General features: G+C 48.8%; 1 protein-coding gene across 2 annotated transcripts in view; it reads right to left on the bottom strand.

Moving 5' to 3' along the window:
* LOC121579370 (cell surface glycoprotein MUC18) overlaps positions 1–19388 on the bottom strand; it is a 96257-nt gene that overhangs the window by 9275 nt on the left and 67594 nt on the right. For both annotated transcript variants that reach the window (XM_041893912.2, XM_041893911.2), the window contains exons 2-12: positions 12845–12969; positions 12380–12614; positions 11904–11974; positions 11704–11791; positions 11275–11454; positions 10605–10732; positions 8402–8546; positions 3784–3899; positions 3493–3634; positions 2615–2745; positions 1154–1295 (exon numbers count right to left, since the gene is read on the bottom strand). In XM_041893912.2, the coding sequence (XP_041749846.1) occupies positions 1154–1295; positions 2615–2745; positions 3493–3634; positions 3784–3899; positions 8402–8546; positions 10605–10732; positions 11275–11454; positions 11704–11791; positions 11904–11974; positions 12380–12614; positions 12845–12969 (1503 nt within the window). The remainder of the gene's footprint in view (positions 1–1153; positions 1296–2614; positions 2746–3492; positions 3635–3783; positions 3900–8401; positions 8547–10604; positions 10733–11274; positions 11455–11703; positions 11792–11903; positions 11975–12379; positions 12615–12844; positions 12970–19388) is intronic.

The raw sequence follows: 19388 nt of genomic DNA, 5'->3' as shown, positions 1-19388 counted from the left end.
TTGGGCATTGAAATCAGCCAGGGCATTGAAAATGGGTCGTGGATGGGTATTCCAGCATGACAATGACCCAAAACACACGGCCAAGGCAACAAAGGAGTGGCTCAAGAAGAAGCACATTAAGGTCCTGGAGTGGCCTAGCCAGTCTCCAGACCTTAATCCCATAGAAAATCTGTGGAGGGAGCTGAAGGTTCGAGTTGCCAAACGTCAGCCTCGAAACCTTAATGACTTGGAGAAGATCTGCAAAGAGGAGTGGAACAAAATCCCTCCTGAGATGTGTGCAAACCTGGTGGCCAACTACAAGAAACGGCTGACCTCTGTGATTGCCAACAAGGGTTTTGCCACCAAGTACTAAGTCATGTTTTGCAGAGGGGGTCAAATACTTATTTCCCTCATTAAAATGCAAATCAATTTATATCATTTTTGACATGCGTTTTTCTGGATTTTGTTGTTGTAATTCTGTCTCTCACTGTTCAAATAAACCTACCATTAAAATTATAGACTGATCATGTCTTTGTCAGTGGGCAAACGTACAAAATCAGCAGGGGATCAAATACTTTTTTCCCTCACTGTACAGTATTCCATACATTCTAAATACAAAACATTAACAACACCTGCTCTTTCTATGACAGACTGACCAGGTGAAACCAGGTGAAAGCTATGATCCCTTATTGATGTCACTTGTTAAATCCACTTCAATCAGTGTAGATGAAGGGGAGGAGACAGGCTAAAGAAGGATTTTTAAGCCTTGAGACAATTGAGACATGGATTGTGTATATGTGCCATTCAGAGAGTGAATGGGAAAGACAAAAGCTTTAAGCGCCTTTGAACGGGGTATGGTACTAGGTGCCAGGCGCACCGGTTTGAGTGTGTCAAGAACTGCAACCCTGCTGGATTTTTCACACTCAACAGTTTCCTGTGTATATCAAGAATCGTCCACCACCCAAAGGACATCCAGCCAACTTGACAACTTTGGGAAGCATTGGCGTCAACATGGGCCAGCATCCCTGTGGAACACTTTCGACACCTTGTAGAGTCCATGCACCGACGAATTGAAGCTGTTCTGAGGGCAAAAGAGGGTGTAACTCAATATTAGGAAGGTGTTCCTAATGTGTATATGCCTATATAGTGTACAGTATATGGCAGGGTGGCTTACTGGCGCTGATGCTGAAAGACTTTGCCTCTGTGCCCATCTCGTTGGTGGCGTTGCAGAAGGCTGTGATGTCAGAGGTCACTTTGACGGACACCAGGCTGATAGTGCTGTGCTCCGTGGCGCTGGTCAGCACCTCGTGCCAGCTCTGTCAACACACAAGCACACACACCAATGTCATGTCACCAGTCACACCAATGTGCATTGCAAAAGACATAACCAAGAAAATGAGATTTGAATAAATCTAAATTCATGCAATGTAAATATGCCCAGATACACTATATATACAAAAGTATGTGGACACCCCTTCAAATTAGTGGATTCGGCTATTTCAGCCACACCCGTTGCTGACAGGTGTATACAATCGAGCACACTGCCATGCAATCTCCATAGACAAACATTGGCAGTAGAATGGCCTTACTGAAGAGCTCAGTGACCTTCAACGTGGCACCGTCATAGGATGCCACCTTTCCAACAAGTAAATTCGTCAAATTTCTGTCCTGCTAGAGCTGCCCCGGTCAACTGTAAGTGCCGTTATTGTAAAGTGGAAACATCTAGGAACAATGCCTCAGCCCCGAAGTGGTAGGCCACACAAGCTCACAGAACTGGACCGCCGAATGCTGAAGTGCGTCTGTCCTCGGTTGCAACACTCACTACCGAGTTCCAAACTGCCTCTGGAAGCAACGTCAGCACAAGAACTGTTCGTCGGGAGCTTCATGAGATCACCATGCGCAATGCCAAGCGTCTGCTGGAGTGGTGTAAAGCTCGCCGCCATTGGACTCTGGAGCAGTGGAAACGCGTTCTCTGGAGTGATGAATCACGCTTCACCATCTGGCAGTCCAACAGACGAATCTGGGTTTGGCGGATGCCAGGAGAACGCTACCTGCCTGACTACATAGTGCCAACTGTAAAGTTTGGTGGAGGAGGAATAATGGTCTGGGGCTGTTTTTCATGGTTCGGGCTAGGTCCCTTAGTTCCAGTGAAGGGAAATCTTAACACTACAGCATACAATGACATTCTAGACAATTCTGTGCTTCCAACTTTATGGCAACAGTTTGGGGAAGGCCCTTTCCTGTTTCAGCATGACAATGCCCCCGTGCACAAAGCGAGGTCCATACAGAAATGGTTTGTCGAGATCGATGTGGAAAAACTTGACTGGCCTGCACAGAGCCCTGACCTCAACACCATCGTACACCTTTGGGATGAATTGGAACGCGGACTGTGAGCCAGGCCTAATCGCCCAACATCCGTGCCCGACCTCACTAACGCTCTTGTGGCTGAATGGAAGCAAGTCCCAGCAGCAATGTTCCAACATCTAGTGGAAAGCCTTCCCAGAAGAGTGGAGGCTGTTATAGTAGCAAAGGGGGGGACCAACTCCATATTAATGCCCATGATTTTGGAATGAGATGTTCACATACTTTTGCAGTGTATGTAAACTGCCCAGTGCGCTGCCAAGCTCTGTTTTACCTGGCTGCCAGTGACAGTCCAAGAGATGGTGGGCAGGGGGTGTGCATGTGCCTCACAGCTCAGGTTCACCCACTTCCCAGCTCCCTCCTCCATCTCCACCTCCCTGTCAGCATCCTTCATCTGGGGAGCACCTGGGAGACAGGTTACAAACACATACATACATTATACTCTGCTAAAGACCGCTTGTGAGGTATGAAAACATCTGATCTGACAAACTCAGTGTTTCTCAATCTATTCCTGGTGGCAACGCTGCAGCCCGAACTTGGTGTTCAACCTTCCCAAGTTCTCTCATGTCAGTCCGCTCCTCCGCACACTCCACTGGCTTCCTTGCCTACGGAGCTGTGAGGGGAACGGCACCTCCTTACCTTCAGGCTCTGATCAGACCCTACACCCAAACGAGGGCACTACGTTCATCCACCTCTGGCCTGCTAGCTCTCCTACCTCTACGGAAGCACAGTTCCCGCTCAGCCCAGTCAAAGCTATTCGCTGCTCTGGCACCCCAATGGTGGAACAAGCTCCCCCACGACGCCAGGACAGCAGAGTCACTGACCACCTTCCGGAGACACTTGAAACCCTACCTCTTTAAGGAATACCTGGAATAGTATAAAGTAATCCTTCTTCCCCCACCCCCCATCATTTTTTTTTTTTAAAGGTGGTTGTCCCACTGGCTATCGTAAGTTGAATGCACCAATTTGTAAATCGCTCTGGATAAGAGCGTCTGCTAAATGATGTAAATGTAAATGGATGCAAATTTTTGTTTTATCCCTGTACTAGCACACCTGATTCAACTATTCGCCAAGGAGTGATAGTGTTGGGCTATAGCAAAAATGTGTACCCCCTGATGGGAATTCCTCTGAAATTATGGTTTGGTGACTCACCCTGGACGATGATGTGGACAGAACCAGATGTGTGCAGTCCAGGCAGAGAAGGAACAGTCACCTCACACACGTATTCTCCTGCTGTGTCATAGGTGGCATCCTGCAGAAACAGCATGTGGCCTGTGCCAACCTGCTGCCCATTCTACACACAGAAAAAAACATGACTAAGTCCACATAACTGAATAACAATGCATGATTAGCTACATATGGCAAGCGACATGGTTATGTCAGTCTTATTACTGTATTGCATTTAAAGCATTAAGTTGGTGCTTATTCCAGGGTGTATTGTACCTTGAACCAGACAGTGACGGTTTCCAGAGAAGACAGAGCGTTGCAGGTAGCAGTCAGACTCTCTCCTTTGAACATGATCTCTGAGTCTTTGGGAACCACCAGGGCTGGGTCCAGATCTGGAGAGAGAGACATGATGTGAGGAAGAGACATGGCTAAGTGACATGCTGGTGTGTGGTCCATGCAACCTTATTCCAATCAAATGCTTTCTTGATTTGAGTTACACCACTGCAAATCATAATATTTATCGACTGTGAAAATGTTGACATCAATTAAATGATTGTAGCCCTTTCATGCAGTCACATTACCTCGTGGACTCATGGGTGGAATGTTATTCATATTTTTCATTATTTCATAATTAATTAAAAAAAAAAAATGTAAACGACGAAAATCTATGTCAAACAGTTTTGTTATATTTCAGTATTCTGTGATGTATATAAAGTGTAATAATGGGATGCAAACTCTTCAATTAAATACATTTCATACATATATCTGACATGGTACAGGTGTCTTCTTTTTTGTAAGCCCATAACCATGTGTGTGAGGTGTATACTTTTGTTTCAAAGTAGATTTGTTTAAGACTACCAAGAAACACTCTGTGTGACTGTCACGACTTCCTCTGAAGCTGCCTCCTCTCCTTGTTCGGGCAGGCTTCGGCGTTCGTCATCAGCGGCCTAGCCACTGCCGCTCATCATCTCATCATTCCATTTGTTTTGTCTTGGTTATTACACACACTTGATTCATATCCCGTCATCAGTACATGTATAAGTATTCCCTCTGCCCCCCTTGTCTTTGTGTGTGATTGTTTATTGTGGAGGTTATTATAGCTTGGTGGAGCTATTGTATTTTGTATTGCCGGGATATTCACCCGTGTGCCTTGTTGTCTCCAGTGCGCCGTATTTACCGCACTGGAGTGTTTTACGCATTGTTGCGTACCGCTGTCTTACCGAATAAACCATTTATTCTGTGATTTACCCTCCTGCGCCCTGCGCCTGACTCCGTCCAAATCACCCGCCACAGAATCACACACCCAAACAGCATGGAGTCAGCAGGTCCGGGAGCATTCCAACATGCTAGCCAGCTTGGGCGAAGCGATGGATCCGGTTCTACAGGTTGTCCAACGGCTGGAGAAGAGAGGACCCGACCCTTCGGGACCAGCTGAGCGACCGGATCCAGCCACCCACACCCCAGCACCCAGAGGGATTAACCTATCTTGACCGGGGGAGTACGACGGGACAGCGGCCCGCTGTCAGGGATTCCTCCTGCAGCTGGATCTCTATTTTTCCACCATCAGCCCGGCTCCCTCGGAGCGGGAGAAGGTGTCCGCCCTCGTCTCCTGCCTCTCGGGGAAAGCCCTGGAGTGGGCCAACACGGACGGGAGTGAAGGAGGAGACGCGTTGGACACCCACTGGGCATTCCCCGAGAGGCAGGAGACGAGGGCGGACACCTTCTCCCGCTCCGAAGGAGCCTCTTCTGGGCAGTCTTTCGGTCATCCCCCCGAAGGAAGAGAGGCCAGCGAGCACCTGGTCCATCTGAGGCAGGGGACGAGGATCGTGGAAGACTTTGCCCTGGAGTTTAGAACTAGTGGCAGGGTCCGGGTGGAACGAGTGGGCCCTCATCGACCACTTCCGGTGCAGCCTGCTGGAGAACGTCCGAAGGGAGCTAGCCTGCCGGGATACCACGTTGACTATCAACCAGCTGGTGGATATGGCCATCCGGTTGGACAACCTGCTGGCTTCCAGAGGACGTCCTGGAAGCGGCATGCCCGTTTCACCCCCCTGAAACCCGGATTACGTGCCGATGGAGCTGGGTGGTGCTGCGATCTGGGAGAACGGAGGACAACAGATCCAGTGTCACTCTCCTGGCAAGAGAGGACGTTCTGCTGCACGCTGTCGTCAGCGTTCTTCTGGGTCTGGAGGCGGCAGGCAGGGCACTCTCGCGTCACCCCAGGTAGCGCAAACCCACACTTGTTCAGAGCCCTCTGCTGCATACTTCACCATACACGTCAACTTCCCTGAGCACACGGTAGTTCCCCAGTGTAAGGCGCTGGTGGATTCAGGCACAGCTGGGAACTTTATGGACAGGTCTTTAGCTAATAGGTTATGTATCACATTGCTTCCCCTACCCATTCCATTGTCCATCAAAGCACTTGACAGTCAACCATTAGGGTCAGGTTTTGTTAGGGAGATTACAGCACCAGTCATGATGATTATGCAGGAGACCCATAGGGAGCAAATCACTTTTTATATTATTGAGTCCCCTGATTTCCCTGTTGTGTTGGGTCTTCCCTGGCTCGCACTACACGACACCACCTTTTCATGGCCGCAGAGGGTTCTCACGGGGTGGTCGCGAGAGTGTCAGGATAGGCCTTCTGCATTGTGGCGCCGGTAGTGTGGGCGGTGGACGCGGACATAGAGCGGGCGTTACGCACAGAGCCATCTCCACCTCAGTGTCCAGCTGGGCTGCGGTACGTGCCGTCTCTTGTCCATGATCGGCTGATCTATTGGGCACACACGTCCCCCTCCTCTGGTCACCCAGGTATCGGCCGTACAGTGCGCTGCCTGACCGGGAAGTACTGGTGGCCTACCTTGGCTAAGGACGTGAGGGTGTATATCTCCTCCTGCTCGGTGTGCGCCCAGAGTAAGGCACCTAGGCCCCTCACAGCGGGTAAGTTACATCCCTTACCAGTTCTACAACGGCCATGGTCCCACTTGTCAATTGACTTTCTCACTGATCTTCCCCTCTCTCAGGGTACATTTTACATTTTAGTCATTTAGCAGACGCTCTTATCCAGAGCGACTTACAGTTAGTGAGTGCATACATTTTCATACTGGTCCCCCGTGGGAAACGAACACACAACCCTGGCGTTGCAAGCGCCATGCTCTACCAACTGAGCTACACCATCCTGGTCGTTGTGGACCGCTTTTCTAAAGCCTGCCGCCTCCTTGCTCTGCCCCGTCTCCCCACGGCCCTGCAAACGGCGGAAGCCCTGTTTACTCACGTCTTCCGGCACTACGGGGTGCCAGAGGACATAGTGTCTGACCGGGGTCCCCAGTTTACATCCAGGGTCTGGAAGACGTTCATGGAACGTCTGGGGGGTCTCGGTCAGCCTGACTTCTGGGTTTCACCCCGAGTCTAATGGGCAGGTGGAACGGGTAAATCAGGATGTGGATAGGTTCCTGCGGTCCTACTGCCAGGACCGGCCGGGGGAGTGGTCGGTGTTCTTGCCATGGGCCGAATATGCACAGAACTTTCTCCGCCACTTCTCCACTAACCTAACTCCCTTTCAATGTGTCTTAGGGTATCAGCCGGTTCTGGCACCGTGGCATCAGAGCCAGACTGAAGCTCCTGCGGTGGACGACTGGTTTCGGCGCGCGGAGGAGACGTGGAACGCTGCCCACGTCCACCTCCTGCGCGTCGCCAGAAAGCCAACGCTGACCACCACCGTGGTGAGGCAACTGTACCGGGTGATCGGGTCTGGCTCTCGACCCGGAATCTGCCCCTCCGCCTGCCCTGCCGGAAGCTGAGTCTGCGGTTTGTGGGGCCGTTCAAAGTCCTGAGGAGAATAAACAAGGTTACGTATAGGTTACTACTCCCTCCTGATTACCGTATTAACCCCTCATTCCATGTGTCTCTCCTCAGGCCGGTGGTGGCTGGTCCGCTCCAGGAGTCTGAGGTGCGGGAGGTCCCTCCGCCCCCTCTGTACATCGAGGGGGCCCCGGCGTACTCTGTCCGTTCCATCCTGGATTTGAGGCGTCGGGTGGGGGGCCTTCAGTACCTCGTGGATTGGGAGGGGTACGGTCCGGAGGAGCGGTGCTGGGTCCCGGTGAGGGATGTCCTCGATCCCTCCCTGTTGCGGGATTTGCACCGTCGCCATCCGGCTGGCCCTGCTCCGTGTCCTCCTGGCCGTCCCCGAGGCCGGTGTCGGCGCGCTGCTAGAGCTGCACGTCAAGGGGGGGGGTACTGTCCTCTCCTTGTTCGGGCAGGCTTCGGCGTTTGTCGTCACCGGCCTTCTAGCCACTGCCGCTCATCATTCCATTTGTTTTGTCTTGGTTATTACACACACTTGATTCATATCCCGTCATCAGTACATGTATAAGTATTCCCTCTGCCCCCCTTGTCTTTGTGTGTGATTGTTTATTGTGGAGGTTATTATAGCTTGGTGGAGCTATTGTATTTTGTATTGCCGGGATATTCACCCGTGTGCCTTGTTTTCTCCAGTGTGCCGTATTTACCGCACTGGAGTGTTTTACGCATTGCTGCGTACCGCTGTCTTACCGAATAAACAATTTATTCTGTGAGTTATCCTCCTGCTCCTGACTCCGTCCAAATCACCCGCCACAGTGACCCTCATTTAGCCCACTGCAGTAAAAGGTTAATGAGTAGTTAAGTGATGCAGTGACAGTGAGTGAGTGGAAGACAACAGCAGAGCTGTCTATCTTGGTAATCAAACAGCCATGAGGAAAAAGTATTGATGGTGTGAAACTCAGTCAAGCAGCTGACGGATGTTAATACTCTTAGTATCAGAGCAATTCAACCACTTCCAGTCCAAACCAACAGAGCATAAATCCATGTGTATGCATGCGCATGTTTCAGTGTGTGTGTGTGTTAGCTAACTCACAGTGGACAATGAGCTGCATGTCTCCCATGACCTCCTCGTAAGTGTCCAGATCCAGAGAGCGGCACTGGTAGACCCCGCTGTCCCCACGCGTCACCTCCCTCAGCACCAATGTGTCATCGCTGGCCTCCAACACTGTCTCCTGCTCCTGAGAGGGGACAACATCAGGTTTACACTGTCATATTACTGGATCTACATTTAGGCTAATACACTGCTCCAAAAAATAAAGGGAACACTTAAACAACACATCCTAGATCTGAATGAATGAAATAATCTTATTAAATACTTTTTTCTTTACATAGTTGAATGTGCTGACAACAAAATCACACAAAAATGATCAATGGAAATCAAATGTATCAACCCATGGAGGTCTGGATTTGGAGTCACCCTCAAAATTAAAGTGGAAAACCACACTACAGGCTGATCCAACTTTGATGTAATGTCCTTAAAACAAGTCAAAATGAGGCTCAGTAGTGTGTGTGGCCTCCACGTGCCTGTATGACCTCCCTACAACGCCTGGGCATGCTCCTGATGAGGTGGCGGATGGTCTCCTGAGGGATCTCCTCCCAGACCTGGACTAAAGCATCCGCCAACTCCTGGACAGTCTGTGGTGCAATATGGCGTTGGTGGATGGAGCGAGACATGATGTCCCAGATGTGCTCAATTGGATTCAGGTCTGGGGAACGGGCGGGCCAGTCCATAGCATCAATGCCTTCCTCTTGCAGGAACTGCTGACACACTCCAGCCACATGAGGTCTAGCATTGTCTTGCATTAGGAGGAACCCAGGGCCAACCGCACCAGCATATGGTCTCACAAGGGGTCTGAGGATCTCATCTCGGTACCTAATGGCAGTCAGGCTACCTCTAGCGAGCACATGGAGGGCTGTGCGGCCCCCCAAAGAAATGCCACCCCACACCATGACTGACCCACCGCCAAACCGGTCATGCTGGAGGATGTTGCAGGCAGCACAATGTTCTCCACGGTGTCTCCAGACTGTCACGTCTGTCACATGTGCTCAGTGTGAACCTGCTTTCATCTGTGAAGAGCACAGGGCGCCAGTGGCGGATTTGCCAATCTTGGTGTTCTCTGGCAAATGCCAAACGCCCTGCACGGTGTTGGGCTGTAAGCACAACCCCCACCTGTGGACGTCGGGCCCTCATACCACCCTCATGGAGTCTGTTTCTGACCGTTTGAGCAGACACATGCACATTTGTGGCCTGCTGGAGGTCATTTTGCAGGGCTCTGGCAGTGCTCCTCCTGCTCCTCCTTGCACAAAGGCGGAGGTAGCAGTCCTGCTGCTGGGTTGTTGCCCTCCTATGGCCTCCTCCACATCTCCTGATGTACTGGCCTGTCTCCTGGTAGCGCCTCCATGCTCTGGACACTACGCTGACAGACACAGCAAACCTTCTTGCCACAGCTCGCATTGATGTGCCATCCTGGATGAGCTGCACTACCTGAGTCACTTGTGTGGGTTGTAGACTCCGTCTCATGCTACCACTAGAGGGAAAGCACCGCCAGCATTCAAAAGTGACCAAAACATCAGCCAGGAAGCATAGGAACTGAGGTGGTCTGTGGTCACCACCTGCAGAACCATTCCTTTATTGGGGGTATCTTGCTAATTGCCTATAATTTCCACCTGTTGTCTATTCCATTTGCACAACAGCATGTGAAATGTATTGTCAATCAGTGTTGCTTCCTAAGTGGACAGTTTGATTTCACAGAAGTGTGATTGACTTGGAGTTACATTGTGTTGTTTAAGTGTTCCCTTTATTTTTTTTAGCAGTATACATCTTTGGCAAACTTTGATTTTGGGATGAACTATCCCTTTAAGTCACACCCGAACAACAGCTGAACTAGTCTGGTTACTGTGAGCTACATAAACCCTTTAACATTTTTCTGTGACCCTCTAAATGACCAAACCATGCCTATATCCACATCCCACTCTTGAGACCCAACAGGGGAACCCCCAAATGTGTTGTTGTGGTGAAATGAACATAGGTATTGTGAGTGAGACATGGGAATGACAACTATCCCATCCTGAGGATTTTGATCTCCAGTCAGTCACAGACCTTGAAAGGGTCCAAAGATTTCTCCCAGAGCCACAGGGTCAGACATGATGCGGCCCTGTTCACAAGGCCTACACTTCTACTCCAAGGTCTGAGTCTGCATATCAAAAACATTCACAGAAAAGAGGGCCATTCTTACTTGTTCTCGGTTGAAAGTGAAGGGCGGCGGGGGGTTGCCATCGCCTTGGCAACGGATCTCCACAGTGTCCCCCTCTTTGACCAGGCCCTGTGGGGATTCCTTCCACAGATTGACGATGGTTGTGGGGTCTGCGGGACAAAACCCATAAATCAACAGGGCTATTCAATGCTTGGTAAAGTCACCAGGCTACTCCGCTTTACAAGCCAGTCATTTACTCAGCATTGACAACAGCAGCGTTTGTGTTTTGTCATTGCTGTCATGGTATGCAAAATTGGTTCAAACAAACACTAGATATATTGAGAAAACATTGTGGGCTAAAATTGAAAGAGCGCCAAAGATGGGTGGGTTTGGGTTAGATTAGTTGGCTTACTACTTTGACAGCCCAGAAGCTGTTGACTTGTTTCAGGTAGGCTGATTTCATTTCATAGGCTTTAACTTGGGTGTTGTAGAAAGAAACATCAGTGACCACCCTACTAGTTTTATGGCAGGGACGGTCCTACATTTTTATGGAGAGCACCATTAGCACACCGAAGTAGCATTAGCTCTAGTTAGTATTACATTCAATTGAACTCAATAATGCAAAAAGTATTAGCATGCTGAGTCAGCATAAGTTGTCTGGTTAGCAATAGCATGTCTGGGGTATATGACATGGAGTTAGTTGGGTCCTTACAGTGCACAGTGATGTTGATGCCCTTGGACTCAGCCGTCCTCACGGCTCCTGGGACGTAGTAGCTGACCTCACAGGAGAACAGGGCGTCTTTGTCCTCCTTCGCAACTTTATACTGCAGCTCACTCTGGACCGTGTAGAAGCCACTGGATTCACGGGTCACCAGAATTACCACGTTGATCTCTGAGAGGGGTGTGAAAACACTGAATTAGGTACCCTCACAGGCTGGTAGATAGATGATATCCGGAAACACTTCTTCATGTAACGACAACATGTAGTATTTCAGTGACTGTTGTGAGTATCACCAAATGGAGTCAAAACAAGATAATTGCTAGACTAGTTTTTCTCAAATAGTCCATTGGTGAGAGTGGCAGTGAAGATGTTAAAAGTGCTTTAAGACTGTTCTTTTGTATTGATATTCCTGCTACTCACGGCCATGTGTGAGGGTCAGTGGGCTGCTGTCACGGTACCAGGTGATGTTGGGTCTGGGGAAGCCGTTCTTTGCCTCACATGATGCAATCTGTACACACAGAGAGAATAAGACTGCTTAAAGCATTTTATAATGTTCAATGGTGCTTTCATGGACTGAGAGCTAAAGTGATATGTACTCAAGTGGACTGCCTAGTGCCTACCCTTGATGGCAGCTCGTTGGTCACAGAGATTCCAGCATGGACACCTTCAATTACTGGGGCCTCTGGAGGATCTGGAATAAAATATAAGATCGCATTATCAATGCAAACAAGCACTCTATCAATAACCACTGAAACACATGGTAATGGCCAGAGTATGTGCTCCTACTGTATGTGCTGTAGCCAAACCCTCTATCATTGGGATAACAAGAAATGAACACAGAGAGAGGAGTTGTGGCTCCCGTATGGCTCAGTTGGTAGAGCATGGCGCTTGCAGGGTTGTGGGTTCAATTCCCAAAGGGGACACGTAGGAGAAGTACGAAATTGTATGCACTCACTACTGTACGTCTCTCTGGATAAGAGCTTCTGCTAAATTACTCAAATGTCAAATGGTCAGTAGAGAGAGGAGTTGGCTCAAGCACAAACAGATCTGGACCTCCCAGGCTAGGAAGAGATTGATGCAAAGTCCAATGTCTTACCGAACACCCTTAAGTGGGTCTTGCCTTCTCCGTTGCCTGCGGCCATGCCGTTGACCTGGCAGAAGAACTCCCTCTCGTCAGCCAGCTGGACATCCTGTATGGTAAGCAGCACGCCCTCCTTGTCCCCGACGTCGGACACCGTGATGCGGCCCGTGAAGTCTGTACCGTCGTCCACTATCTGCTGCGCATTGTCACCGTAGTAGATCCGCTCCCGGCTACTGCTACCGGGATTCCTCTGTAGGGAAGGAAATAATAATAATAATTTGGGCGGTGCTGATATTTGTCCTGTTATACACTTGTACAAGTGAAAGGGCCACCAGGCATAGGTTGAGTTCATTTCGTTCAATTTAGAAGATGAACTAGTTGAATGTGAAAAACACCTTGCACCGTACATTGAAACAAATTGGTGAGTGGGTGGCTGAGTGAGTCAGGAGGGGGTGCAGATAATGGTCCAGAAGTACTCACCACAAACCACTGGATCATGAACGCTCTGGGCTGCTCACTGAAGACGTACTGGCAGGGGATGCCTGCTGAGTCGCCCAGGTACACCTCCACACTCTCCTCCATAGTCATGTCTACCTTGGCCCAGGCTGCAAAGAACAAACACAACACCACAGTCAGTGTCTTGTCTCACCAAGGACCACAACTACATGCCTGGCAGGCAACAAAACTGGCTTTGAATATTCATGTTTTAGCATTTAGTTTAATGTTTTATCTCAAAAAAAGTGATTTCAAAATACTATCTATTATTCATTGCCGCTATTGTGCCAGTACTATAATGACACACAGGCACAGTGTGGGAGCCAGCATGTTTACTCTATTGCAAACTGATGGATCATCTATGGATCAGTGGGACCAGTGTTTTAACTGCTCCAACGGTGTGAGAACTAGACTCCGTGGCTGGCTAGCAGAGGGGAGAGATGTTACAATGTGTGGAATGTGTGAAGCAGGGCCCACCCTGGTCCCTCCAGGAGCACTGGGCAGTCTCCAGCACTTCAGCGTGTCAGCCGCCAGCACAGAGAAAAGGCTTGTTTTACACACAGATTGAAGAATTACTGCAATGTTCCCTGTTAACCCGCAACAGAGCCAACAAACTAGCCTAAAACTGTCCCCTCAGAATCGTCATGGGAACCACCAGACACAAGACAGAGCTTGTTTGACGTATAACAGTGTTATAAAGACAACTGTAGGATGTGGAATCTAGCACTATTCTTGGCAGATCTGGGAAGTTCTGTCTAGGGTCACACAGCTACCCAAAGAAAAGTTATATAGGTTGCTATTGCAGGGCTTTGTAATTTTAGGTAACAATCAAATACGTAATAGTAATTGAATTGTGTTATAATCATGCTTCACACTCATGTCTGGTTTGAAGGTCACTTTCCCAAAATTCGCTGGTAATGTTGCTCTCAAGCTTCTTCCCACTACATTGGAGCTGAGCCACACAGACACTCTGAAACAGGCTTACAGTACAGGTTGTTTTTGTTTACCACATTGTTCTTCTGTGCTCCAGTAGTAGCCTCCACCCAGATCTCTATCTATAGTAATACCCTGTCTGAGCCAGACAGAAGGAGACGTGCCACAAATGAAGCCTCCCATTCATGGTGGAGAGATATCCTTGGTGCAACAGCAATCCAACACACTGACTTGTCAGATATGACCCCCACTCTGTCCTCTCCCTCTCTACCCCTCACATCCCCACTTTCTGGCTCAAAGACATCCATCTAGCCTGATCCTAGTCCACTGGGGCCCCCATGCTCCCCCTTCTACTAATTATTCTCTCTCTCTCCATCTCAACCCCACTCTCTCTTTCTCCCCCTCTCCATCTCAACCCCCCCACAACCCTCTCTCGCCTCCATCTTCACTTCAGCATGGAGAGAAGTATAGAGACTTGAGAGAGGCTTCCTGTTAATTGGTAACGTGGGAGATGAAGGCTGGTGCTGGTGGGGTGCCGTGAAGAGCAGACATTGGCAGGGGTTAGGGGGTGAAGTTGGTACAGAGAGTAGTCTGCTTCTCACCACATAATAGTAGGAATGCCAATGTCAAAGACTAGGGGGGTCCTGGGTGAGCAAGAGGGAATGGAATTGGAATCAGCCTCATTCATTGTTTGTGTGGTGTGTGTGTGGGCAGGGGGTGTGTTGCGGGGCGTATGTGTCTGAGTATGTCTGTCTGTGTCTATGCCCACAAGCCACTGAATTTAGCAGATTAGCACTTTCTGGAAGTATTTTCAAACTTGGTTTGTATATTCAGATCTGTCCTTATAGATCACACACACACACACACACACACACACACACACACACACACACACACACACACACACACACACACACACACACACACACACACACACCCCTTATTAAACTCACAGTCACATCCCGCTGGTCCTATTGAGCTCTCCCACCACCATTGTCAGCCTGCTTGCCCGCCTGCTTTTCCCTGACTACCCCTCCTTTAACCCGTCCACAACGCAATGCAACCAGTCTGCTCTTTGTGGCTCTGCTTGGTGGGGCTTATTTGCACTGTGTCCATTCTCTGTCTCTCCTCTGGTCTCTCTATCTCTCTGTCCCTTGCTACGAACCGTGAGGCTCAAGGCTGTGTTCAGCCAGCCGTGGCCCTAAGACGCACATGCCATTGTTCTCTCCAGAATGTGTTTTTCCACCTCAAACTCAGAGGTTAGAGTGAGTTTGTCATGTACCACCATGGTTGTTTGCTGTTTATCTCCTGAACTGTGGTGGTTTAGCTCATGATGGAACAGGAGCGGAGAGGAGGGGGCGAAGTTGACGTAAAAGATTGTGTCTCTTGGGGCCTCGTACATTTTTGGCTAATCCGATTAGCATGGGGACAGAATATCTACTCATCTGGAGATTTGACTCCAAAGCCAACACGGGCTGCCTTATCTGTGTAGACTTACAGACACACCAGCAGAATACCTGACCTGTGGACATGGGCCATCACAACTTCCCAGCCAGAGTGTTGTCCCTGGTTAACACAGAGTCTGCTGGCTGATGCACACTCCGCCAGTCTGGAAACTGCCACTGGATATTTGGATGTGTTGACAGGGCCCGTAATGAGGCAATGAGGCCCAAAACTGCTAGGCTGTCACAGAGGCAAGGGGGGGGTGATGTGTGTATGTGTGTGTGTGTGCGCGTATCGAGGAGAATTACAGTTTGCCCCGTTCTTAGGGAACATTGCCCATTGAGTCCAACCTGCATTGTTAACAGCCGCGGCCTCGCAGACAATAGCACTGAGGCAATGGGAAGTGCCGCCTGGATTGTTTGAGGGGGGTCTTGCATACAGTCGGTCATTATGCACCTAATAGCGCAGACAATAGCATCAGACGCTAATCACGGTAGTCGCAACATTAGCTTCTGTGCACCTCCCCTCTCTCGCTGACAAAGCAGATCAGCTTGGGTTGCAGGCCCAGCTGAGCTCCACTAAAGCTCCAGCTGTTCCTCGTCATCCTCCTTATCGATCGCAACAGACCCACCCTGCCTCTGCCAACCGCTGACAACAACACACACAATCACCCGTGACAAGAGAAATTAAAGCTATTTAAATGGGAGATATAGCATAATCCCTCCATGTCTACGCAGGCATGAAATAGTGCCATATGTATGTTGTGGCTGATAAACAGTGCCATATAATGTGGAATCTTGCTAATATGGGGAAACTAATGTATGTGGGGGTAGGCCTATAACGTTTATGTGCCTGGGGCCTCATGTTGGTTTTCCTTGGCCCTGACTCCCTGAGCCTGCTTCTGCTTAGAGGCCTTACCTGCACCAACTCCCAATATAGATCAGAGACACACTTTCCAAAGAGGAGCTGTTGTGCTGAGGCTTTCTGATTCCCAGACCGTTACTATGATGTATGTAGTTTTCTATTGATTCCTACTGACGTGTGATCCACTTAATTCCAACACATTGCTCTAACACTCACATCTTTAGAGTCACCAAAGCCTATCCAGGCAATGGTGATTCCTTCTGTGGTTCTTCAAACATCAGGTGTTCTATGTGGTGTGGTTTGAAAATGGCAGCCCTGGTAGTCCTAAACCACCTCAGGGAGTCAAAGGGGTCAGTCTGTGGGGTTGACGTGTAACCCGGGCTGACAGTTAGGCAGTGATGGCCCTCTCAGAACTATGAACAGCACCCCCTGGTTCCTCTGAAACACCTGGGGGAGTCCACACAGCACCCACCTGAGATCAAAGAGAACCTGAGCTCTGCTCTGCTCTCTGTGTGCTGTGTGACGTACACACACATACACACTGAAAGGACATATCCCTAGACTGGAGAAATAAGACCCGCTTGACCTACTGATCTCCCCTGGCTTTGTGAACTACACTCCGGCACAAATCTCCCCAGGAGGTGCATTCATTCAGATGGCAGCAAAGAGAGGGTTAACGTCAACTCTTTCCCAGAGAAAAGACTGGAAGTGGTGGTCCACATCAAACATGTAAATCCCTCAAAGCGGCCAGGCCGCCGTGTGTGCACATGAACTTGACACACAGGAGCCCCCTGCACAGGCAGCCAAGCACATTCGCAGCCCCCATGCCAGAGCCAAAACGAGCACACACTCCAACACACCACAAACATACACTCTCAGTCACACACACCAAACATCCTCCTCAGTCACACCCCTTACAGAAAATCACGTTTTCACATGAAATCTTCACGTGATATCATGTGAAAACCTGTTTTTGGAACATTTCACGTGATCATGTTTTCACATGTGTAGTTTCATGTTATCACATGTTATCACATTAACGTCACATAAGATCACGTGAAAATGTGTTTTTAGAACACTTCACGTGTTCATGTAAGGGACACCACAAACATAGACTCTCTTTCACACCTTCAATGTAAACATCAACCTCAACGTGTACATAAGCCCTTGTCATGAACCTGTGTGTCAGTAAAGGGGTTATGCAATGATGGTTGAACCTTTCGAATACCAAAACACAATGCCGTGCCAATGTGTTTTGCTACTTGTTACACATATTCACATGTGTTCCTGCCTCTAACAAATATCGCGGATCCCACTGTTTTTTAAGCAGCTGTAATTACTCCCGGTGGGTTAATACCGTCTTAAGCCTCGCCATAATTATTTTTGCATCTTGCCTGTGGCGAAGCCCTCCTCCTTGAAGGAGTAAAATAATGTTTTATTTACACTTCTAACTAACATGCTCCACTGTGAACGATGGGTGTTCCTGCATCCAGGCCTCATCAATATCAAACCCCCAGTGTTTCTGTGGTCCGACATGCATGTTGGTTAACTATCAGGGAGTGCTTATAATTAAAACTCATGGATGTCCATAATATGGATGTTTGAGTAAAAAATTGTAAGGTTGTTTAAGTGTAAATTGGTTGACATCTTTGATAGGCCTACATCATTCATCTCTAAACCTTGAGTCTGAATGGACTTTCTTCTCCAGCTTAGTTTTCTTGGTCCTTTTGGCTTTTCTCAACATTTTGCAAAGCATAGAGTCTCTCCAGGGATCATAAATATAGCCACAGGTCATATGATCAAAAAAGGGGCTGAAAAATGTACGGTAGTCAAGAGTGCCATTCACATGCGTTTCCAGGTAGACAACCCAAAGCTGATTAAGGTGATTCTGATTCTATCTAGAATTAAAATCACAAGGAATGACAGACAAGCTTAACTGACATTAAAGCTGAAAGGTCAGGTGCCCCATTGCAAAGATACAACATATCAGACGTTGGCTTGTGATGTTATTACAACCCTATAAATAGAATCCCTGCTTCACGTCAGCTCAAGACAGCAGCCTCACAGGAACCTGACAAAAGAGCTCCTTGTGTCTGCCCTCAGGCCTGTGGTTACCAACGTAATAGATACTCTCAGAGAGGTCCAGGAGGAGAGAGTAAAGGGTGGAGGAGGTGGGGAATAAATCCCACTGGCCTTCTGTGGCTTTATCTTTACTTTGGAATAACTACTATATGTATGTTCGGCATGAAATACACTGAAAACAAGATAATACACTGAAAAGCAGATATAAAGAGCGCTATGATTTTCAGTACGACCTCGCCAATAATCTGACTCCAGCCCCTCTGGCACTTCTCCAACATTCCCAGCACACACACACACAGGCTGCTGTCTGCCTGTGTGTGCTGCTACATCAACCAACCAACCCCTCTTGTCCTGGCAGAACTCTCAGCCCGCTTCTACCAGTCACACAACAAAGGCCAATCTGCATATACCCATTATTTTATCCCATCGATCAGACGTCAAGTCGCTGTCAGCTGGGCAGAGCCACACCCGAGACACACCAGCATTTCTGCAGTCCTCTGAACCCCCCGCCATGAGGGCTTAATGCCCTGAAAGAGAATAGCAGTGATCACACGTGCACTACAACATTAATAAGGGGGAGGCTAGTACCCTCAACCCCCCCCCCCCAGCCTGGGCTAGTCTGAATTCTAATCTTTATTTTAAAGGGATTCTTTAATGGGGCTTGAGATAAGCCTGGTCTTGAGGATTATGGATTTTGCACTAACTCATCACATGCGCTGCTGTTACTGTTTATTGTCTATCCTGTTGCCTAGTCACTTTATCCCTACCTACAGTGAGTGTACAAAACATTAGGAATAACTTCCTAATATTGAGTTACACCCCCCTTTGCCCTCAGAACAGCCTCAATTCGTCGGGGCATGTACTCTACAAGGTGTCGAAAGCGTTCCACAGGGATGCTGGCCCATGTTGACGCCAATGCTTCCCACAGTTGTGTCAAGTTGGCTGGATGTCCTTTGGGTGGTGGACCATTCTTGATACACAGGTGAAACTGTTGAGCGTGAAAAATCCAGCAGTGTTGCAGTTCTTGACAGACTCAAATCGGTGCGCCAGGCACCTACTACCATACCCTGTTGAAAGGCACTTAAATCTTTTGTCTTGCCCATTCATCCTCTGAATGGCACACATACACAATCCATGTCTCAAGGCTTAAAATTCCTTTCTTTAACCCATCTCCTCCTCCTTCATCTACACTGATTGAAGTGGATTT

This window comes from Coregonus clupeaformis, chromosome 13, assembly GCF_020615455.1.
Source record: "Coregonus clupeaformis isolate EN_2021a chromosome 13, ASM2061545v1, whole genome shotgun sequence".
NCBI lineage: Eukaryota > Metazoa > Chordata > Actinopteri > Salmoniformes > Salmonidae > Coregonus > Coregonus clupeaformis.
The sequence above is the reverse complement of the archived record's forward strand: the minus strand, read 5'-3'. Positions and strand labels throughout refer to the sequence as shown.